This window comes from Jaculus jaculus, chromosome 2 (genome assembly GCF_020740685.1).
Source record: "Jaculus jaculus isolate mJacJac1 chromosome 2, mJacJac1.mat.Y.cur, whole genome shotgun sequence".
Lineage (NCBI taxonomy): Eukaryota > Metazoa > Chordata > Mammalia > Rodentia > Dipodidae > Jaculus > Jaculus jaculus.
Genome location: NC_059103.1, coordinates 26,609,087 through 26,634,124, shown reverse-complemented (window position 1 = coordinate 26,634,124; position 25,038 = coordinate 26,609,087). Strand labels below are relative to the sequence as shown.

Below are 25,038 nucleotides of genomic sequence, written 5' to 3'. Positions count from 1 at the left end.
CATGATGCCTGGTTTATCATATATATTCTGGACATTGCTTGTGAGGGAAAACATGTGGTACTTGTCTTTCTGTGTCTGGAATATTTTACTTAACATGATTTTACTCAGCTCCATCTGTTTCCTCACAAATGGCCTTTTTCTTTATGACTAGTGCTCCACTGTGTCTGTACGGTATTTTCTTTATTCATTTATAAGCATATAGGCTGATTCCATAACGTTGTTATTGTGAATACAACCACAACAAAAATGAAAATGCACATATTTTCCTTGTATACTAAATGATTCCTTTGAACATATATTCTGAAGTGGGAGAGCTGGCTCATATGGTAGCTTTCTTTTGTCTTTAGTTTTTTAGGAAAATTCACACTGGTTTCTATAGTAGCTGCATTAAATTACATTCCCATCTGCAGCAAATAAAAGAGTACTTTTTCCACACATCCTTGCAAGAATTTGTTGTCACTTATTTTCTTGATGGTAGATGTTTTGATTGGAGTTACAGTCCTGGAGTACTTTTCCTAATGGCTAAGATGATTGAACATTTTTTCATGTATTTATCGGCTATTTGCATTTCTTCTGAAAAGTTACTCTATAGTTCATTTTCCCATTAATCCATTTGACATTTTTTTCTTTCTGATACTTCAAATTTTTAGTTCTTTACTTATTTTGGATATCAATTCCCCATTGAATAATATCTATCAAAGATTTTCTTTCTTATTCTGTAGGTTGTCTCTTTACTTTATTAATATTTTGTTTTGATATTTCAAGGTAGGGTCTCACTTTGGCCCAGGCTGACCTGGAATTCACTATGTAGTCAAAGGGTGGCCTTGAACTCACAGTGATCCTCCTGCCTCTGCCTCCTGAGTGCTGGGGTTAAAGGCATGCGCCACCATGCCTGGCTTTTAATTGATTGCTTTTTAATTTGACATGATGCCATTTGTCAGGTCCACAGGCCTTGGTCCTATTGTCTCTGTTACTGTGGGGGTGGCATGTCCAGTATGGGATCTTCAGGCACCTCTGCTTCTTGGAAGTTGATTGTTGGGTGGGACTTTTAACCTCCTCCCTTCTTTGAGATAACAGGAATATCTGAAATTTAGGTTGGAGTTGGTTGTGTGTTAAGCAGTGTGTGCTGACTCATAGCTGGTCTGAGATTGTAACTAAATATCAGAGCATCTACACACTGTTTTCCCAAGTGTTGTATTTGATCTGTCACACCATTTAGGAAAGGTGAATATATAGTAATAGTAAGAAATAGCAATGACACAGATTCAGAATAAAAATGAAGGTCATGTACCTACCACTACAAGCATATGCATAGCTTTTAATAACAACATCATTGGGAATGGTGAGGCAGAAGCAAAACAAATGGAAACCAGAAAAAATTTTAAATGATGATTTTTAAAAAGAGAGAGATAGCTCAAGAGAAAAATAGTAAATGAAAAATGATAAAATGTAGAAAATAAAGACAACAATTACTGAAAGTGGGATGGGATAAAATGATTTTATTGTTCAATGGAGAAGGAAAAATATAACAGCAACAGAAAAAAAAAAGAATAGGAAAAATCTGTGACATAAACCAACCAAGCATAGGAAACTAAAAGAGATCTTAGTTTAAAAAAAAAATGTAAAAACGTCAAGTGTTGTTTACATTGCATGCTTGTGCAGACAAAAGTGAATATTCTCTCTCTTTCTCTGTTGTCCTATTTTCCTGTCTTTTCATGTCTTATTGAGCTGTGTAAACCCTGGAGAGAATAAATTTTAGGGACTAGTCACCCCATGTTTATATAAGTCACTTTTAGTTCAGTGGGAATTCTTTAAGAGTGAAACCAGTAGCAGCTGTTTTACCCTCGCTGGGTATAAGTACAAGTTTACTCAAGTTGCTTTTTTCTGAGTTTCCATCAAGCAGGATTGCTTGATGCCTTTTCAGGACTGGGCTGACATTGACCTTTGCTGGGCATGTGGCTCTCATGCAACCTCTGAGGCATCCATGGAGGGTAGAACAATAAACTGTCATGTGTAGAGCGGTATAGCAAATTCTACTCTTTCCACAGCCTAAGTGGTGGTTTGAGCGTGAATACGTGTCCTCCATAGACTCAGGGATTTTTGATTAAGGTTAGCTTCCTGTTTAAGTCTGCATGTAGCCTGCTGGAGGAGGTATTTCACTGGGGGCAGATCCTTAGTTCAGCCCTACTAAGGTGTGATGAGAGCCATGTTTGAGCTCTGGCTGTTCATGCTTGCTGGCTGTTGGTCGTGTCTCTCTGCTATGGATCTATGGGAACAATCCAACTTCTTCCACCATGATGGGGTTTCCCCTGTAATCTTTAACCTAACGTAAATCCTTTCTTCCCATAAGCTGCTTCTGGTCAGATGTTTGTTCTAGCAAAAAGAAGGTAATTGCAATGTATGGCTTACAGAGTCCTGGTTCCTACTTGTCTTTGTGCATGTGCTCAGTGTTTGGACACATTTAGCCACCAGTCTTGCAGAGAAAGTCAGCTCCACGGCATTCTGTGCCTCAGATCCAAATCCTACTACATGTATTTTTCTGATGCGCTTCAGTGGAATTCCATTGATGCCACTCTGGGCCAAAATATGGATGCTGTCTGGGACAAAGGGGCAATATTTGTGAGCTTCAAGGAACATGAAACCTAATTTGTTTCCAAAGTAGCAAGGCATGTAAGATACGTGTTGTCTTTTTAAAACAGTTTATTTATTTATAAGAGAGAGGGAGAGAGAGAAAGAGAGAGAGAGAAACAGAGAATGGGAGTGCTAGAGGACCCTGCAAACGAATTCCAGATGCATGTGCCACCTTGTTCATCTGGCTTATGTGGGTCCTGGGCAATCAAACCTGGGTCCTTATAGGCAAGCACCTTAACTATTTAGCCATTTCTCTAGCCCCTGTGCTGCCTTTTCAAGCTATCTCCTCATGGTAGCACCTGCTTTTACATTGAGAGACAGAGAGTGAGCAAGTTGCACATAGCACAGGGCTGTATACAGCTCCTAAGTGGACTATGTTCAGATAGTTTTTTCTATTCTGTACTTAACTTGTTTTTTTCAAGTCTCTCTCTCTCTCTGCTTGTGTGCTCTCTCTCTCCTACCCCTCTTTCTATTACTTATTCCCTTGGCTATACCACCTGGTGGGAGTAGGCTCCATGACTGTGGCCCTCTGTTCTGATATACAGTCTCCAAATTTGTGTTTGTTTGGTGTTGAACTACAATGTGTTTCCTCAATCATCCACTGTGCTGAGAAGCTGTTTTCTGACTGCTTTTATTCCAAGCCACTGAGAGATAGAAGATGCTTGCCTGCCTCTAATCCCTCATCTTGAGTCTTCCAAAACTTTAATTTTTTTTTTTTTTAAATACTGGAATAGGCTGGGGACATGGGGACTAGGAAGATAGCTCAGCAGTGAAAGGCTTTTGCTTACAAAGATTGTCAGTCTGGGTTTGATTCCCCAGAACCTACATAAAGTCAGATACACAAAGTGGCACAGGCATATAAAATTCATTTGCAGTGGCAAGGAGCCCTTAGATGTTCATTCTCTCCCCCCTCTTCCCCTTCCCTCTTTCTCTTCTTTCAAATAATAAATAAAAATATTTTTAAAATACCAAGAGAGAGCTGTGTGGTAGGAGGCAGAGGTAGGAGGATCACTGTCAATTCAATGCCGGCCTTGCCTAGAGTGAGCCCCACCTCAAAAAAAATGTAAAATAAAAGTAACAGGTGAATATTCAACCTTGGATTTGGGGAGCATTTCATAGGCCGGGTACATAGACTTAATAGAACTACATTTAACTAAATGGATGTGAAGGCAGGAGGATTATGAGTTTAAAGCATGCCTGGGGCCCACAATGAAACACAACAAAGCAATGTTTCTCTATAGAAAAGCCATGCTAAACAAAATTAAGAGTCCAGTGGCAGACTGAGGAAAGGGAATTTGTGCAATCAGTAGGGCTTTGCCATCCAGAGAGCAGAGAGGAGGAGTGGGCAACGGGGTGAGTGAGTTCAGAGGACACACAGCTTCAAAGATGAACTGTTTTGAAGGACATTAAAATGATCAAGCTAGCTTTGAGGGCCAATGGCATATAGAGGAACCCGTTTTAGTTATATTAATCAGCTTTCATACTGTGTTTCAAGATCCTTTATTAAATTTCTATTTTATTTCAGTTTGGGCATATTTCATATATAATTATGAAGTATACAAAGATTATATTGTATATTTCACAGTGTGGAATATATATCACTTTAAATTCTCACCATTTATTTTTCTAGTTTAACTGTAACTTTGTATCCTTTGACCACCCTCTCTCTCAGCTTCTGGACATATTTCTACTCTCTGCTTCTATAAATTCTGTTAGTTTAGACAGAACATAATGGTGATATCAAATATTTCATATAAATTGTGAAGACATCTCAGTGGCTGATATCATATCATGAAATCTCATAGGATCAGTCCTTTCCGGAGCACGAAAATGGTTTTCAGGTTGGAATGAGATTAGAAGGCATCGATACCCAGCATCCATCTATATTCTGTGTGCTTTCTGTAGCTGAGGTAAGAAGTGGTGTTATTGTTCGGTGCTTATTTCATGCTGAAAGTTCTCAGAGAATGATAGATTTGACTACTTTCAATTATAAGCTAATTTCATAGCATAATTTCAGTCAATAAAGGGCAACAATCTGTTTTTTAATAAAATTTTTCTTCCTCTGAAGAGGAAATTTTTAGTAATGCCTTCATATACTATTTATTCATAATTGGTAAATATTTTTCACCCCAGATTGACAGTAATACACACATCCTACAATTTATTGAACCTGTTACCAGAGACATAATTATTCATATTTTACTTGAACACTTACAAAATGTATATGAGCAATACTCATGTCTTTGAATTATGCATTGCTGAAGCACATTCCTTTTTTGTTGACAACTTCCATGATTATAAACAATCTCCCATGGTAATTCCCTCCCACCCCCCACTTTTCCCTTTGAAACTCTACTTTCATATATAGACAGAATTTCTACTGAAGAAAGTAAACAGATTATAAAATGTAATGTTTACTTAACATGTTGTTGATTCAGTGAAAGAGATCTAAGTTTCTAATAGCATTGTACCCACAATTCTCATTCAGTTACTTTACCCAGTTGATTATGGCTATTAAATGTGTACAGCATGTCAGGAAGATGTGGTTCTCAGACTTTCATCATTGGCGTTGAGTTTGTTAAAGCTGGAAGCAGGTCATACTCATATTGATTTTGCTCTATACTTCAGCCTACACCAAGGCATGGAACTAAGCCAGGTAGCAGAAGCCATATTTCCTGAAATGAATATTTGATAAGTATTGAATTAATAGTAGTCAATGAAAATATGTAAATTGGCTACAGGTTCACCTCCTCACTATTTTGTTGTAATCAGTCATCAGGTCACATATAAATTCTCTAATTACAACCTTTGGATGGGTGGATTGACTCTCTTATGCTGATTGCTTTTATAAAATATTCAACTATGTGGTCAGTTTTGTGCTGACTTCAGACATATGACATTTAATGAAAAGCTGTGATCTTTCCCTGCTACAGGTGTGTGGCTACCGGCTGAGACTGCATTTTGATGGTTATTTAAGCTGCTATGATTTTTGGACCAATGCTGGTTCCCCTGACATTCATCCAGTTGGGTGGTGTGAAAAGACCCAACACGAGCTGCACATCCCAAAGGGTAAGGCAGCATCCATTCATTTATCAACTGGAAAAAGACTCGCTTGTTATTTCAGTTTATTTTAACAACATTTCATGAAATACTAACAAGAAAGCCTGGTGTGAATTGATTTCCAAAATGAAGATTGAATCCACCATGGAAAGCACTGAGACCACAGTGATTCTTGGCAATCAGTTGTCAATTAGTGTATTGAAAAGAAATATACTTCTGGGTTCCTAAGCCATATATTCTTCTGAGGTATGTAGGGCAAAAATGTAATGGTAGGAGAGCATCTTATTAAGTATAATTTTTTTAATTAATTAATTTATTTATTTGAGAGCGACAGACACAGAGAGAAAGACAGATAGAGAGAAAGAGAGAGAATGGGCAGGGCTTCCAGCCTCTGCAAACGAACTCCAGACGCATGCGCCCCCTTGTGCATCTGGCTAACGTGGGACCTGGGGAACCTAGCCTTGAACCGGGGTCCTTAGGCTTCACAGGCAAGCACTTAACCGCTAAGCCATCTCTCCAGCCCAAGTATAATGTTTATTAACCCTTATAATAAACAAGTAACTAGTGTTTAAAATCATGATTGAAATGTAATATCACAGTACACCAATAATGCTGCACAGCAACTAAACTTGATTTACTGGCAAATTTAAGAATAATAGGCAGCATGAGTTTATGAAAAAAAAATCTTATCAGTCTTCTTTGGGTGGGAACTAGAGTATCATCTCTGTCTTATGGTAAAAAAGTCAAGTAGACATGGAACCTTTATTCACAATGTGGAAGGAAGCTATAGATGGGGGCCTGTGAGGTGCCCAGGGTCCAGTTTCTTATCATAGCTAACTTCTGCAATTAGTTTCCTGCTTGATGGGAAGATCACTGAGTGACTGTGGCACACTTTGAACTCTGCATAGTGTCCTTATTCTTAATAATCAACTTATATATCTCTTGGGATTTGTCTGGGGAGATGGTAGGCTCTCTCAAACTGCTGATTTCCTGGGATCGGATCTGGTAACAGGCTCATCATCTAGTAGGTATGATGGAGCTCGCACTAGGACCTGTCACTGCGGATGACTCATGGAACTCACAAACACCTCTGGCCACATGGAACTGCCCTTCAAGAGGACAGAAGGACTTTGTGTGTCCAGAAGGACACTCTTTCAGACAGTATTGTAAATAGGCCACTCTGAATTTGCATGGTTCCATAGAGGCTTGGAGAGAATATTAAGAGATGTAATGGCTTCCTGGGCAAGAACAAAAGCCAGAGTGGATGCCCCAGGGTGGGACTATGCTTGGCCTGGGGGAATAGTCTGAAAGGGAGAGACAGAGAGGCAAGATGAAAAGGCAGATGAAGTTTGAAGTGTGCCCATGTTGTTGAACACTATGCTAGGAATTGGACTTGTGTTCTCCATGTGGGCTTACTTGGAACGTACTGAGCATCACGGGATCCTGTGGTAGTTATTTGGGGCCCTCTCTGTGTGTGAGTACTTTAGGACATATGATGGAAAAATAAGGCATTTAAAATATTTATTTGTTTGAGAAAGAGAGAGTCAGCTAGAGAGAGAATGGATGCACTATGGTTTCTAGCCACTGCAAACAAAGTGCAGACATATGTACCACCTTGCACATCTGGCTTTATGTAGGTATGGGGCACTCTTACCCAGGTCCTTCGGCTTTGCAGTGCCTTAACCATGGAACCATCTCTTTAGTCCCAAGATAAGACATTTTAATGGGCAATCTGTAATGATAAGCAGCATAAAATTGGAGTGGCTATATGGGGTTACTTTAAAGTCCCCCATATTTCTGGATTCCTGGGTTACATCATCAGGGCCTCTCATAGTCTTCTGAAATAGCTTCCTCAAGAGTAGGAACCACACAGGAACTCTTCTATTATCTGTTGGCTCTTTGTGGAAATCCACCAGAGTACCAATACTATGTCTAGTAGTTATTTATCATTTGTAGGGGCTGAAGTACATTATGGAAAACTACACTCAACACTTTTGAAACAGATATTTAAAAACACTTGCCAATTAACCAATTTGGATATTTTAATTAAACCATTTGTGATGTGATCAGGACTTTGTATTTATAGTAGAAGGTTGTATAATACCACATTTGTATGTACATGAGAGTATCTTGTGGGTATTTTGGGTAATATCTTCTATTTATTGTGAATAGAACAGTGATAAACATGGATAAGGAAGTATTTTTATACTAAAATGTAGAGGCCTTCTTTTCTAGGTTATCGAAAAGATAAATTTGTTTGGATAGATTACTTGAAGGCCTGCAACTTGCAAAATGCTCCAAAGAAATTATTCAGAAATAGAAGTTCTGTAAGTATTTTCTTCCTGAGTATAAATCAGATATTCTCTGGAGCTTAAGCTTCTTAAAATCCATTTTACATTCTGTTGTATTTTAATCCTAAGAAATTATGAAATGTCTGAACTGCTTATTCCTTCCCTCACTTAATTTATCACTGTGTCCCTTGGGCATACTGTTTTCTTCTTTAAAAGTACAATTAAACACTTCAGGTAGATGAGGAAAGTTGAAAACCTTACATTTAAATTAGCTTGCTAAAATGGATTTTAAATATCTTTTGTAAAAGGTTTTCCCTTTTTGCTTTCAATGAGTTTTTTTTTTTTTTTTTACTTAGTTGGTGTTTTGAAACTGGTAGATAATCCAGACAGAACTGGTATATACACAGTACAGATATATTTAAGTTGGAAATAAATGTGAGAAGCATTTTCTGCAGACCTAAGGGATATTATATGAGGGTTTGGATAGAATGAACTTCTTATGCCATTTGTTTCCCAACAAACCTAGTAGACAACAAAGAATGAGAATAGGTCTTAGCCTTTACCACTCTGTGGAATTCTGGGCTGACTGGTGAGGTGGGTGCATTGGGAAAGTGTGGGGCAAGACAGAAACATAGTGTCAGGACTGGTCTTTGCCTCTGTGGGCTGTGACCCTTGGGCACTTGCTCAATTTTTTGGATTTAACTTTCCTCATCTTGCCATGAGTGTTAGTTGATTATATGTTTTTCAAAGAACCTTGTCAAGTAAGGAAAAATAAAAATCAGTCTTTATCCATGATTTGTACATATGCTCCCTATATATTGAGGAAGCATTATTTTTTTTCAGATTAGGAAGTCAAATAACATTGTAGTCCTAAAGAGAGTATATTTACTTCTTTTTCAAATAGTCATATTTGGGGGCGGGAGAGATGGCTTAGCAGTTAAGCACTTGCCTGTGAAGCTTAAGGACCCTGGTTCGAAGCTCGATTCCCCAGGACCCATGTTAGCCAGATGCACAAGGGGGCGCACGCATCTGGAGTTCGTTTGCAGTGGCTGGAGGCCCCGGCACACCCATTCTCTCTCTCTCTCTTATCTGCCTCCCTCTCTCTCTCTCTGTCCGTCACTTTCAAATAAATTAATAAAAATAAACATAAAAATTTTTTTAAAAAATAGTCATATTTGGAAACTACTCATGAGCCTATGGGGAGTAAAAAAAAAAATCTCATTTGATATCACTGAATGCAGTAAACTTTGTGATTTAAGATTAAAACAAACATATTCTAAGAACTGAAGCAAATGAAGATGGTAAGAGAAAGAAGACTTCCCTATGTAGCTGAAAAGAAAGCTACCGGAGAGCTCGATTCCCTGGTCTCTGTTAGGAATGTAGCTGGTCTTTTCCCACTTCCAGAGTTAGATACTTGATTGGTGCTTAAAGACTAGAAGTCCACACAGTGGCTCAGTCCTTTTTCTTTCCATGCCTGATTGACTTCTGATGCTGACTTAGCACGTGCCAGTGCCCAAGGAGTTGCAGATTGGGATGAAGCTAGAGGCCATGGACAGGAAGAACCCTTCCTTGGTGTGTGTGGCCACCATAGCAGATATCGTAGAAGATCGCTTCAGAGTGCATTTCGACAACTGGGATGACAGCTGTGATTACTGGTGAGCCACGGGTGTGTGTTTTAAGCTCATGTTTGATGTTAAGAATTTATTTTAAGTTTAATTCTGTCACATCATGGATTTAGTGGGGGTTCTTTCTTTCTTTCTTTCTTTCTTTCTTTCTTTCTTTCTTTCTTTCTTTCTTTCTTTCTTTCTTTTTTTGTATCTTCTCTCCTACATGAACTTCTGAATTATAGAGCTGGAGAAACATTTCCTCATCCTAATAGAAGTTATACAATGATATCACACCTGAAATAAGGGGGACAAAATTCAGAGATCTTTGCTCTATTTCACTTAGTCTGTAAGGAATAACAATTTTCTGAAAAAGTTAAGAAGTTACAGTGATGATTTCTTTTTGTCTGAGAAATGTTGAATTTAACTTGTCACATAAATGATCAAAGGAAAATGGGAATAAATTATGTGAAAGCCTGTGGGGAGCAGAGAAAATGTATGCCACAAATCCATTAACAGAATACTGCACAAGTTAAAAGGGCTTACTGCAGATTCACAGAGTGGTGCATGCATCTGGAGTTCATTTGCTGCAACAGGAGGCCCTGACATCTCCCCACCCGGCTCTGTCTTTCTCTCTTCTCTCTCTCCTTCCAATAAACATGGTGTAAACAATTTTCTCATGATGTGTCTTGAACAATGCACAAGACCAAGGATGCGTCTCTTAATGTGTGTGGTAAATAAGAAGTTAAGCACACAGTCATTATTGCATATGTCCTTAGCTAGAACATTCTGGGTCCCTTGAAAGGGGAGGGAAGAAAAACATAGCTGCTTGGAGTCTCATTGGGCAGTACTCTTACCATTTGGACTGTCCTATTAGATGTTTTCCTTGTTGCCAATAAGAATTGGTAGAAAAGATATTGAAATGCTTATCTGAAAGTTCAAGTGCTTACCACCCCACCCATCCTTACGTTATACTTCTAAAATTAAAAAAGAAATTGTATGAGAGAGAGAGAGAGAAGGAGAGAGCGTGAGCAAATTGGCACACCAGGGCCTCCAGCCACTGCAGTCAAACTTCAGACGTGGGCACCATCTTGTGTGCATGTGCGACATTACTCGCTTGTGTCATCTTGTGCGTGTGACTTACAATGGGACCTGGAGAGTCAAACATGGGTACTTAAGATTTACAGACTAGCATCCTAACCGCTAAACCGTCTCTCCATCCCTTTGTGCTACTACTTTTAAATTTCAAGGTTATGCAAGACAGAAGTTTGGTCACTCAGCCTGACATATAGTACAATAAATTACTTTTAATTCTCTGTAGCTATACAAACTATTCTCTGTGGTGTATTCATATACAGGACTCCCAGAACTCTTGGATCCTGTATTACTTACATTTCTTGTCACTGTGATAAAATATGTTAAAGGAGAAATTTAATGGCGAAAACATCATTTTGGCTCACAATTTCAGAGGGTACTGTAGCCCTCCACCTGCTACATAGGCCCATGTCTAAAGATTCCACAACCTTCCAAAGTTGTGGCACTAGCTGGGAACCACGAGATGCGCTTCTGGAGAACACTCAGATTCAACCATATTCTTTCCTTGGTATCACACAATATGGGAGCTAACACAGAATCCTGTTTTGGCAGGTGTGATGTTAATAGTCATTATGTCCAGCCCGTTGGTTGGTGTCAGAAGAATGGAAGAACTCTGATGGCACCCCTAGGTGAGCAGACTGATTTTCTTTGATGTCATTTCTGTGGTAGCAGATATTCCCTGTTTTTACTTTATGTAAAAAAATAAAAGAGAGATGTGATTTTAAAAAATGTGTAAAATCCTGTCAACCAACAGGAATGTTAAAATCTGTATGTCTTTCCCTTTAATGAAGCTAGGCTATGAATATGATAAATATTAGGCAGTCATTAATTAAGGTTGTTGTAATTTTTATCCCAATGCCATTGCTAACGATTGGCATTTAAAACTAGCTATTTCAGAGTGAGGAGAGGTTCACTCTGTAAAGCGATTGCTGCTCTATCATGAGAATCCCCAGCATCCTTGTTAAAAGGCCAGGCAGAGTCGTGTGAATACATAATCTCAGGGTTAGAGAGGTAGAGACAGGAGGGTCCTGGGGCCTACTACCCAAGTAGCCTAGCCGAATTAGTGAGCTTCAGATTCAATAAGAGACCCTGCATCAAAATATAAGGTGAAGAGAGATTGAGGAAGACACCCAACATCAATTTTTGGCTTCCACACAAATGGCCATACATGATTATACACATGAACATGGACACACATGCACCACACAAACTAACACCCCCAAAACAGTAAAACTACATATTTTAGGGTACAGAATATATCGTATAACTTAATACAGCAATTAAATCATGAGATTATTAAATGTTCTTTACTTTAGGGTTAAATGAAAAATAGACAACTTAATGTATGCCCAGGATTGCTTGTTTCAACAAACCAACCTTAGGAATACTTAAATATTTAAATAAAGACTTTTTCTGAGCCTGGCATGGTGGCAGCATGCCTTTAATCCCAGAACTGTGGAGGCAGAGGTAGGAGGATTGCCAAAAGGTCAAGGCTATCCTGAGACTACATAGTAAATCAGCCTATCAGCCTGGCCTACAGTGACACCCTACCTCCAAAAACTAAAAAAAAAAAAAAGATTTTTATTGTTTCATCATTATATTTAGAGTCTTTCTCCATCAAGTAATTCTGTTTTTAAATTTTAAATCAAGTAAGGATAAAGAATATGCTTCTGTGGGAGAGTAATTCCCTAGCATGCCCGAGGCCCACAGTGCAATAAAGGAGAAATTTCTTTTGTTGAATGCATGCTGTACAGAAAGAAATCTAGAGTAAAGGAGATATTTAGAATGCAATAACTATGGTTTTAAACCTGGAGTTTTTCTGTTTTTCAATGCTTTTGAAAACGTTATTATAAGGACTTTAGAGATTGCTCAGTGGTTAAGGCACTTGCCTGCAAAGCCTAACAACCCAAGTTTGATTACCCAGTACCCACTTTAAGCCAGATGCACAAAGTGGTGCATGCATCTGGAATCCACATGCAGTGGCTGGGGGCCCTGGTGTGCCCATTCTCTCTCTGCTTCTTTTATCTCTCTCAGCTTGCAAATAAATGAATAAAAATATCAAAATAAACAATATTATAAAAAGTAAGAAATGTTTTCTTATGACATTTCCAAATAGGCATATAATGTATTTGGTGATACTTACCTCCTCTGTTGCTATTTCTCATCCCTCCATCCTTTCTTCATGTCTAGAAATTCATGTGTGGGAAAGATGTGGCTAGAGTCTTGTTTACTTTGTGGGAGAAGCTTATTTCACTTACCATCATTTTCAGTGGCTGCAGGCCCTGGTTCACCCATTCTCTCTCCCTCTCCCTCTCTCTTTGTCTCTCTCTATCTCTCAAATAAATGAATAAAACATTTTAAAAGTAACCCATGTTGATTTCCACTGTGGCTGTACTAATTGGCAGTGATAAATGGGCTTCCTCATTTATTTCACATCCCTGTCAAGATTTATTGTTTTCCTACTGATCACCATTGTCACTGAGGATAGATAGAAATTTAGCATCGTTTTGATTGCTAGTCCACTGATGCTAAAGATGTGGAGCATATTTTCATGTATTTTATTTATTTAGTGAACCAATGAGTTTATTGGGGGGTGGTCACTTACAGAACATAGAGAGATGTTACTTAGAGTAACATGGGGGCCCCAAGGTTGATGGAGATTCCTGTGTCAGAATTGTTCCTTGGATGCCTCTCCTTCAGCCTCAGGATGAAGGCTTGCTTACAGAGCATCACAACCCCAGAGCTGCTGCCCCAGGGAGAAGTCCCATTCCACCTTGAATGACAGCTTCCCGTGGCTGCTTCTAGACACTCCTTGTCCCTGCCCAGGAGTAGGAGACCATGGAGCAGCACTCCAGTGGGACTCATTGTGCTCCTCCTTCAGCCTGGGGGTGAAGGCTTGCTTACAGAGCACTGCGGTGGGTCTCATTATGTTGGGATTTGAAGGATTAATGACTCTCCTTGGAAACCAGAAGGAACTAAAGTGTTAATGACTGTCCCTAAGACTAGAATGCCTTGAAGACACATCAGAGGCATTCAGTCCCAGACAAGCCTGACAAATCCCCTGATTAATAAACTTTCCTTAACTCAGAAAGCCTTGAAGAAACAGAAACCATAATCATGTTTTCCAGGTCCATCTCATGTATTTATTAGAAGACATTTGTACTTCTTCATTTGAAAAGAATCTATTAATTTCCATTGCCCATTTTACTAAAGTGGATCATTTGCTTTTATTATTAAGTAGAAACATATATGAAAGATGTAACATCTTACATTCTGATTTTGAAACTTAGATATTAGGATTGGGATAGAGGCACCCAGACAAGTTTGAGGGGAAAAGAGGAATGCAGAGGGTGAGAAAGAGAGAAAACATGCCAGTGAAAGAGCCACCAGTTCTAAGACAGAGAGAGAGAGAAAGAGGGAGAGGTGGAAGAAGAAGAGGAGGGAAGGAGGAGAGAGAGAGAGAGAAACAGAGAGGTAAAAAAGGAAAGAGGGAACAGAGGGTTTGCACACACCAGGAAGCAAGGAGGCAAAAAAAAAAAAAAAAAAAAAAAAAAAAAAGACTGAGAAAAAGCCAGAGAGGGCTTTATGAGAAGAGGAGGCAAAGTACCCTGCAAGGGAGAGATGGAATTTCCTCTCCTCAGCCCAGAGATCCCTCAGTTACCCTAATTAAAGGTGATTCCAGCCTCCCAGATGTAGGCCAGGTATGGCCAGGTGGGAGAAGGGAGAAATTGGTATGGGTCTAGAGTTCTGGGACCCTTACATAAGTAGTCTTAGAGTGATTTGTCCTGTTTTTCCATCAAATTGATCATGGTTATGGTACAATAGCTAAGAACTGAAAATAGGCTTAGATGGCCAACAACAGATGAATGGACCATGAAAGTGTGATAAATATACACAGTGGGATTCTATTCAACAGTATGGTCAGATGACATTAGGAAGTTTGCAGGAAAATGGATGGACCTGGAGAGAATCATATTAAATGATGTGACTCAAACTCACAAAGACCAGGCCTGCATGTTCTCCCTGGTTTGTGGTTTGTAATATCTGTAAGTATGTATATACAAGAGGACAAGTGAGGATAAAACCTATAAAGATAGGAACTATAACTACAAGTGAATATATAGACATGATCTTGTAGAGAGGGAAGAAAGGGCGAAAGGATACCTGTGACGTGTGAACAATAGAAGGACAAATACAGGGGAAGAAGAGTGGATAAGGAAGTATGAGGGAGGACCAGAACCAACAAAAACAAATGGTATTTGAAAATACAAGACTAAAAAAAAGTTACCAAAGCTAATTTTTTTGTTTATTTTTATTTATTTGAAAGTGACAGACAGAGAGAGAAAGAGGCAGATAGAGATAGATAGAGAGAGAGAGAGAGAGAGAGAGAAAGAGAGAGGGAGGGGGAGAGAATGAGTGTGCCAGGGCCTCCAGCCACTGCAAACGAACTCCAGACGTGTGCGCCCCCTTGTGCATCTGGCTAACGTGGGTCCTGGGGAATCAAGCCTTGAACCAGGGTCCTTAGGCTTCATAGCAGTGCTTAACTGCTAAGGCATCTCTCCACCCCAAAGCTAATTTTTAAAATTTATTTATTTATTGTTGACCTATGTGTGTGTGTGTGTGTGATGTACACACATGTCCAAGATGTACATGTGCACTCTAATTTATCCAGTTTTTATTTTGTGGCTTTTATTTTAAGTGTTCATTCTGAGATTCTGCTGCCAAATTCAAGGTCAGGAAGATGTTTTATTCTTGTGTTTTTCAAAAACAAATTTGCTTTTATATTTAGGTCACTGATCCATATTTATTGAATTTTGGCATATGAGGTAGGAGTTCAGCTTAATCCTTTTGAGTCTCTAAAAATAAACCTTTTCTGACAATTTTCATAGATGTACATAATATATTTTGATCATAATCCCTTTCAATCACTTCCTTTTGTCCTGTTCCCCATGCCCCTTCCATTGAACCCCTTCTTTTTTCCAAATAGTCCCTCTTGTTTTGATGTCTGTTGTTTTATTTACCATTCTCTCTCTCTTCTCTTTTGAATCTTGTTATCCAGTTTTCCAAGCACCATTTGGTGAAGAGACTATTCTTTTCCCCATTGAAAGATCTGTATGCCATTTTTGGATACAAATGTACCATATGTGCCTAGGTTCTGTTTTTATTCTCAGTTCTAGCCAATCTATTTCTCTTTCTATCCTTATAAATATTATATAATTGCAGTCAGATTTGCAACAAAAATTTATGAGTTACTCAACTTTGATATTCTTTTTCAAAACTGTTGATTTTTAAGGCCATATGTATTTTAAGAGAAATGAATATAGGACTTTTGATAGGGATTGTATTGCATCTCAAAATTGCTCTGGAGAATATTCCTATCTTATCTATATTGCTTTCCAATCCATAAATAGGAGGTTGCTTTACGTTCATTTAGACCTTCTTTAATTTCTTTAAATATACGCTCTACATTTCACTTAGCAAGATTGAAACCCAATTGATTGAATTTGCTCCAAGGTGTTTTATTCTTTTAGGGTTCATTACTTTCTTAATTTACTTTAGCTTTATTTATTGCTGTCCAAAAGAAATACATAAATTTTTGTGTATTCGTCTTTCATCTTATAAATTCATTGAGTTGGTATGTTAGAGCTGTGTGCAATGTGTGTGTGTGTGTGTATGTGTGTATGTGTGTGTGTGTGTGTGCGCGCTGTATATGGTGTTTCCATATATGGAATTATGCCATCTGTTCAGAGTTAATTTTATTTCTGCATTTAGTGTTTAGATGCTTTTTATTTACTTTTCTTGGCTAATTTCTCTCACTAGGTCCACAAGCATAATGTTAAATAACAGTGGTAAATGTAGGCTTCCTTGTTTTGTTTTTAACTGTATGAGGCATATGAGGAAAGTTCATAACTTCTTCCCAAGAAGCATGTTAGCTTTGGGATTTTAGTCAGCGCTTTTATCACATTGAGGAATTTTCCTTATTCTCAGTGCTTTTTTGTTGTTATTGTTGTTGTTGTTGTTGTTGTTGAAAACCAGTTTTTTTTAAGCCTGGCATGGTGTCACACACCTTTAATCCCAACACTTTAGAGGCAGAGGTGGGAAGATCACCGTGAGTTTGAGGCCACCCTGAGACTACATAGTGAATTCCATGTCAGCCAGGCATAGAGAAACCCTACTTTGAAATACAAAAAAAAAAAAAAAAAAAAAAAGAAAAAAGAAAGAAAGAAAAAAAAATCAGTGCTTTCTACATTTATGGATATGACCTTGTTGTTTCCCCTGTTTTATTTTATTTATTATTATTTCTATGTTGAATCATCATTGTATTCCTGAGTGGAAACAAAACAACATAATATTATGTACTTCTATTAGTGTTTCGATGGACTTAGTTTGCTAATATTCCACTGAAAGTTTTCTTATATGCATATCTTTTGTTTCTTGCCAATTTTAGACCTTGTGATACACCATTGAATAGAAGTTATAAGATAAGCTAACTTATCCATGGTTCCTAACATTACTAACTTGGGTGGTTAAAGAGCCTCTCAAGCCTAGTTTCTCTTGAATCTGCTGTCTTGTGCCTTAAAACAGGAAAGGAAAGGAAAGGGGAAAGGGGAAAGGGGAAAGAGAAGGAAAGGAAAAGAAAGGAAAGGAAAGGAAACTGCAGACACAGCAGAAGGGTAGGTTAAGAAAGATTTATTTCAGGAAAGAAAGTAGAGAAGAAAGCTCCCAGTTTGGGAGGGAGTCGTAAGTGAGTAATACATATATGGTGACTTAAATCAAGCCTTCTCATAATCCTGGGGATATGTAAATTAGATATAGAATTGGGATGAGATTTTCTGGATAAACATAAATGTGTCTAGAAGACCTTGCTTGGTTGATGGGTCAGGGAGAAGAAGCCAGACTCAGAATGAGCCTGCTGGTGGAAAAAAAAAAAAAAAAAAAAAAAAAACCTTGCAAAATACTCTTAGAAGAATGAAGAATTAAAAAACGCCCCTGATAGCCATCTTGATGAGTCAAATTTACGGTTAGACAAATTGCCTTTTAGTCGTGGCAGGACATATGGACATCTGTGTCCTTTAGGTCCTATTTCCTCAAAAGAAGGCTACCTTTTCCATAATGCTTATCACTAACTTTAGGGGAAAGAATTAAGGTTGTTACAATTAAGTGTAATATTTTCTGGGCTTGAGAGATGGCTTAGCGGTTAAGCGCTTGCCTGTGAAGCCTAAGGACCCCGGTTCGAGGCTCGGTTCCCCAGGTCCCACGTTAGCCAGATGCACAAGGGGGCGCACGCATCTGGAGTTCGTTTGCAGAGGCTGGAAGCCCTGGCACGCCCATTCTCTCTCTCTCCCTCTATCTGTCTTTATCTCTGTGTCTGTCATTCTCAAATAAATAAATAAATAATTTGAAAGTGTAATATTTTCTGTGGGCTTTTACAGATTTCCTTCATTAGATTGAGGAAGTTTCTGTTATTGCTGATTTGCTAAGTATTTTGTTATAGAAAGTGCTTCTTTTATTCTAGTCATTTGAATTTATAATATTGGCTGATTCTCTTAGTGAACCAATCCAATATTCCTGAGACAAATCTCACTATTAGTAATTGTTGCTGTTGTGTGTACAATTTTGTTGATTTGCTAGTATTTTATTGAATTTTTTGTTTATGTTTATAGTTTCATCTACTCTTTTTTTTCTCAATTTTTATTAACATTTACCATGATTATAAAAAATATCCCATGGTAATACCCTCCCTCCAATCCCCCCACTTTCCCCTTTGAAATTCCATTCTCCAACATATCCCTTCCCCATCTCAATCAGTCTCTCTTTTATTTTGATGTCATGATCTTTTCCTCCTCTTATGATGGTCTTGTATAGGTAGTGTTAGGCAGTATGAAGTCATGGGTAGCCAGGCCATTTTATGTCTGGAGGGAGCACGTTGTAAGGAGTCCTACCCTTCCTTTGGCTCTTGCATTCTTTCCACCACCTCTTCCAACTTAGACCCTGAGCCTTGGAAGGTGTGATCAAGATGTTACTCAGTACTCCAGTCACTTCTTTCCAGCACTATGATACCTTCTGAGTCATCCCAAACTCATTGCCATCTGAAAAGAGAAGATTTTCTACCCAAAGTGAGAGTAGCATTAATATAAGGGTATAAATATTAAGAGAAGTGCTTACTGGGCAGTTTGATAAGCATAGTATATACATTTTTGCAGACATCAGCAGATGTTTCACCCCTAAGGCTCATGACTTTGCCTGTTTTAAGTTTTCAGTATCAGGGATGTGTTCCCACCCCATGGAGCGAGCCTCCAGTCCAATTGGAGGGCAGTTGGTTTCCACCATGACAGACCTGCCACTATTGCACCCGTTGGCTCATTTGGCCTGGCTGGCCAATTATAAGGCTTGCAGTGTCCACTGTTGGGTATCTTTACTGGTGATATCTCTTTCTCCCCTTGAACTACATGTAGAATGGCTTCTTCCAGGTTCTGTCAGCTGGTCTACATGGAGGAGGTTATCAGCTCAGTTCCAGCAGGATTTCTCAGTGGCCTTGCAGCCCAAGTATGTGGCATCTTCAGCAATAGGGTCTTACCATCAATTCCTGGTGGGAAACCAAGGGCCTTGGCAATGGCCTATAATGTTTTGGGGGCATCAGGGACCTCCCTGGCCAACAACTCACTGGAGGTAGCCCATCCCTGGCACTGAAAATTTTCTAACAATGATCTATGGCTCCTGAGTGTTCCATTGTCTGAAACCGGAGGATTACATGATTTATTTATATCCTCTTAGGCTTTGATTAGCCCTCCCTCCACCTTTCCTTTACTCAATCTTTTTCCCTGACCTCACTTAGGGCCTTTTCACCCCTATTAATCTATTCTTCTACTTACATATATACAATACCAACCTATTAAATACCCTCCTCCCTTCCTTTCTCTTCCCTTTATATCTCCTTTTTAACTTACTGGCCTTCTATCACAGAAGCCCAATCACCTGTAGCTAGGATCCACATATGAGGGAGAAAATGCAGGGCTTTCTTGGCCTGGATTACCTCACTTAGTATAATCTTTCCCAGATTCATCCATTTTCCTGAAAATTTCATAACTTCATTTTTCTTTACCGCTGAGTAGAACTCCATTGTATAAATGTGCCACATCTTCGTTAGCCACTCATCAGTTGAGGGACATCTAGGCTGGTTCCATTTCCCAGCTATTATGAATTGAGTGGCAATACACATGGTTGAGCATGTACTTCTCAAGAAATGGGATGAGTCCTTAGGATATATGCGTAGGAGTGCTATAGCTAGGTTATATGGTAGATCAATTTTTAGCTGTCTTAGGAACCTCCACACTGATTTCCACAATGGCTGGACCAGATTGCATTCCCACTAACAGTGTAGAAGTGTACTTCTTTTTCCACATCCCTGCCAGCATTTATGATCATTTGTTTTCATGATGGTGGCCAATCTGACAGGTGTGAGATGGAATCTCAATGTAGCTTTAATCTGCATTTCCCTGATGACTAGGGATGTAGAACCTTTTTATAGATGCTTATACACCATCCATATTTCTTCTTTTGAGAACTCTCTATTTAGCTCCATAGCCCATTATTTAATTGGCTTATTTGACTTGTTATTATTTAACTTTTTGAGTTCTTTGTATATCCTAGATATTAATCCTCTGTCAGATACAGAGCTGGCAAAGATTTTTTCCCATTCTGTAGGTTGCCTCTTTGCTTTATTCACAGGGTCCTTTGCAGTACAAAATTTTTGTAATTTCATGAGGTCCCAGTGGTTAATCTGTGGTTTTATTGCCTGAGGAATTGGGGTTATATTCAGAAAGTCTTTGCCAAGAACAATATGTTGAAGTGTTTCCCCTACTTTTTCTGCTAGCAATTTCAGAGTTTCAGGTCTAATGTTAAGGTCTTTAGCCCATTTGGATTTAATTCTTGTGCATGGAGAGAGAGAAGAATCTATTTTCATCCATCTACAGGTACATATCCAGTTTTCTCAGCACCATTTGCTGAAGAGGCTGTCTTATCTCCAATGAGTATTTTTGGCATCTTTCTTTGGATTGTGTGTTTGGTAGTTTGATTATAATCTGGCAAGGAGAGGTTCTTTCCAGGTTTTGTCTGGCAGGGGTTCTAAAGGATTCCTGTATCTGCATTGGCACTTCTTTCCCAATTTGGGGGAAGTTTTCTTCTATGATTTTGTTGAAGATGCATACTATGCCTTTGGAGTGAAATTCTTCTCCTTCTACTATGCCCTGAATTCTTATGTTTTATCTTTTCATAGTGTCCCGAATATCTTGAAATTCCCACTCATACTTTTCTATTAGTTTGTCTTTCTCTTTGTTGGACTGTATTAGATCTGCCACCTGGTCTTCTAACTTAGATATTCTGTCCTCTCCTTCATTCATTCTACTGGTGAGATTTTCTACAGAGTTTTTTATTTTATTAACTGTGTTCTTCATTGCTAGTAATTCTGACTGGTTTTTCTATATTATTTCTATTTCCCTAGTTAAGTCTTATATTGACTTCTTTATTTCATTAAATTGGTGTCCTGTGTCTTCTTTGATTCCTTTGATTTCCTCTTTCATTACTTTGATTTCTTCTTTGTCGTCTTTGGACATATTTACAATCATTCTTTTGAAATCTTTCTCAGGCATTTCCTCTAACTCGTTCTCACTGGAGGTCATTTCTGATGCATTAATACTTTTTGGTGGATTTATATTGTCTTGCTTTTTAGAGTTTCTTTTGTTACAATGTATACATTTTTGCATCTTGGATTAATTAATGCTTGGATTTTCTAGCTAGCTGGGTATTCATAGCTGTATCAATTGATCTGATATTATATATCTTCAGGGTACGAGCTTAATGTGTTAGGTGTGGCTCTTAAGACTCTCAGAGTATCTACAAAGGTGTTGCTAGGGGTTGGGTTTGCTGCTCTGGGAGTATTCAAGTAGGCTGAGTGGAACAAAATACAGGCAGGTTATAAAATATAACTAAACAATGTACACATTCAATGAAAGACTGCACTGAGTATTTATGCAAGAGTAGGTATTATAACAACCAGATCTTCTATCAACAAAGAGGTCTGCTGAGGGTTCCAAGTCAGCTTGTAACCAAGTGAGACCCTTCCCTGGTGCAATCCAACTGACCTTTTTGGGTGATTTTGGTCTCAGTTATGCATCTCTCTTTGGTCCCCTGTGGGTTCAAGTAGGCTGACTGGATTGCTGGGCTGATGTTCTGTTTTCTGGAGCTAGGCACTGTCTTTTCCTGTGGGCCAAGCTGAGCCTGGCAGCTGTGGCCCCACAGACCTGGTACTGTTACAGCTGGAGCTGCCGCTGCTGGAGCCCCAGCCACCACTGCCACTGCTGAAGTTTCCACTGCTGCATCCGCCGCTGCTGTAGCCACCATTGCTGCTTTTGGAGCCTGAGCTGGAGCTGCTGCTGCTCCTACTGGATCCACCACTGCCAGAGCAGCTGCTGCCACTGCCGGAGCCAAAGCCACCACTGCTGGGGCTGCTTTGGCCTGCCTGTGTGGGCTCTGGATGCCCTGGATCTCTCCTACTTCTTTGCTTCCATTTTAATTTCTTATACACCTCACTTTTTAGTAAAAATGTGTATTTTGCTGGGTATTCTTTGGTTTTTTCTCACCTAGGCTACTTTGTTGTGGTTCCTAAGGCACCATCATAACCAGAAGTACCTCTTTTTCTATTTGGATGGAAAAGCTTAAGAAGCAATGACATTAGTTCTTCCCTAAAGGTCTGGTAAAGTTCAGCACTGAATCCATCTGGGCCTGGACACTTTATTTGGGAGATTTTTGATAATTGCTCAGATCTCCATACTTGTAATAGGTCTGTTTAAGTTATTAATCTCATCTGGATTTAATTTAGGTGGGTCAAAAAAATCAAGGAATTCATCCATTTCTTTCATGTTTTCATACTTTGTGGAGTATGTGGTTTTATAGTATGTCCCTATGATTTTTTGAATTTCTCTGGTGTCTGTTGTGATGTTACCTTTTTCATCTCTAATTTTATTAATTTGTGTCTCTTCTCTCTTTCTTTTGGTGAGATTTGCTAAGGGTTTATCAATCTTGTTCATCCTTTCAAAGAACCAACTCTTTGGTTCATTGATTCTTTGGAGTTTTTTTTTGTTGTTGTTGTTGTTTGTTTGTTTGTTTTGGTTCTATTTCATTAATTTCTGCCCTAATCTTTATTATCTATTCCCATCTACTGAGTTTTGGTTTGCCTTGTTCTTCTTTTTCCAAGGCATTAAGGTGAAGCATTAAGTCATTTACTTGCAACTTTTCTAATTTCTTAATATAGGCACTTAAAGCTATAAATTTACCTCTTAGGACTGCCTTCATTGTGTCCCAGAAATTTTGGTATGTTGTGTTCTCATTATCATTTGACTCTACAAATTTTTTAATTTCCTTCTTGATTTCTTCATTGGCCCATTAATCATTTAGTAGTGTGTTTCTTTAATTTCCATGATTTTGTGTGTGCTCTATAGCCTTTCTCGCTATTGATTTGTAGGTTGATTTCATTGTGGTCAGAGAGAATGCAAGGAATTATTTCAATTTTCCTGTATTTGTTAAGATTTGCTTTGTGTCCTAATATATGGTCTATTTTAGAGAATGTTCCATGTGCTGCTGCAAAGAATGTATATTCTGCAGCATTTTGATGGAATGTCCTGTATATATCTGTTAGGTCCATTCCTTCTATAACCTCATTTAGTCCAAATGCCTCTCTGTTTATTTTTTCCTGGGATGACCTGTCAATTGATGAGAGTGGGGTGTTGAAGTCACCCACTACCACTGTGTTTGGTGTTATCTGTGACCTTAGTTCTAATAGCATTTGTTTGATGAATTTGTGGTCCCCCATGTTAGGTGCATATATGTTTAGGTTTGTAATGTCTTGCTGTTGGAGTGTGCCTTTAATCAATATATAGTAACCTTCCTTATGTTTCTTAACTAATGTTGGTCTGAAGGCTACCTTGTCAGATATTAGGATAGCAACCCTTGCTTGTTTTCTAGGTCCATTTGCTTGAAACACCATTTTCGAGCCCTTCACCCTAAGACAGTGTCCATCCTTTGTTGAAAGGTGGGTTTCTTGGAGGCAACAAATTGAAGGATTCTGCTTTTTAACCCAGTCTGCGAACCTATGCATTTTGGTTGGGGTATTGATGCCGTTGATATTAAGAGGTAATATTGAAAGGTGTGTATTCATTTTTGCCATTTTTTGTAGTTCTTCTGGTTTTACCTTTGCTCTCTTGTGTCAACTAGTATTTGAATATTGTTTGTTTTTTCCTGGTTCCTTATATGTGTGCTTCTGTTTTTCTTGAGCATGGAGGATTCTTTCAAGGATTTTCTGTAGAGCTGGTTTTGTCTTCAAATACTCCTTCAGCTTCCTTTTGTTGTGGAATGTCCTTATTTCTCCTTGTATTTGAATGGATAGCTTTGCAGGATAAATTAACCGTGGTTGACAGTTGTTATCTTTCAGGACTTGGAATACATCACTCCACGCCCTTCTGGCTTTAAAAGCTTGTGTTGAGTAATCTGCTGCAATCCTGATAGGCTTGCCTTTATAGGTAACTTGATTTTTCTCTCTGACTGCTTTCAATATTTTTTCTTTGGTTTGTGTGTTTGGTAGAGTGATTATAATATGGTGAGGAGAGGTTCTTTCCAGGTTTTGTCTGTATCTGCATTGGCACTTTCCCAATTTGGGGGAACTTTTCTTCTGTGATTTTGTTGAAGATGTCTACTATGCTTTGGAAGTGAAATTCTCCTTCTACTATGCCCTGAATTCTTATGTTTGATCTTTTCATAGTGTCCTGAATATCTTGAAATTCCCACTCATACTTTTCTATTAGTTTGTCTTTCTCTTTGTTAGACTGTGTTATATCTGCCACCTGGTCTTCTAGCTTAGATATTCTGTCCTCTCCTTCATCTATTCTATTGGTGACTTTTTCTACAGTTTTTTTTTTTTTTAATTTCATTAACTGTGTTCTTCATTGCTAGTAATTCTGTTTTTTCTTTATTATTTATGTTTACTTATTTATGTCTAGTATGGCCTCTTTATTTCATTAAATTGGTGTCCTGTGCCTTCTTTGATTCCTTTGATTTCCTCTTTCATTCCTTTGATTTCTTCTTTGACTTCTTTGAACATATTTATAATCATTGCTTTGAAATCTTTCTCAGGCATTTCGTCTAACTCGTTCTCACTGTAGGTCATTTCTGATGTATTAATACTTTTTGGTGGATTTATATTGTCTTGATTTTTGGTGTTTCTTGTCTTATAATGTATATATATTTGCATCCTGGATTATTTAATGATTGGTTTTTCCAGTTAGCTGGGTAATATTAGATGTATC

The 25,038-nt window shown here is 38.5% G+C and overlaps 1 protein-coding gene across 4 annotated transcripts in view; it reads left to right on the top strand.

Moving 5' to 3' along the window:
- The window catches only part of L3mbtl4 (L3MBTL histone methyl-lysine binding protein 4), a 451,548-nt gene that overhangs the window by 158,850 nt on the left and 267,660 nt on the right, over window positions 1-25,038 (top strand). For all 4 annotated transcript variants that reach the window (XM_045144044.1, XM_045144045.1, XM_045144046.1 and 1 more), the window contains 5 exons: window positions 4,437-4,541; window positions 5,565-5,700; window positions 7,927-8,018; window positions 9,483-9,637; window positions 11,234-11,310. In XM_045144044.1, the coding sequence (XP_044999979.1) occupies window positions 4,437-4,541; window positions 5,565-5,700; window positions 7,927-8,018; window positions 9,483-9,637; window positions 11,234-11,310 (565 nt within the window). The remainder of the gene's footprint in view (window positions 1-4,436; window positions 4,542-5,564; window positions 5,701-7,926; window positions 8,019-9,482; window positions 9,638-11,233; window positions 11,311-25,038) is intronic.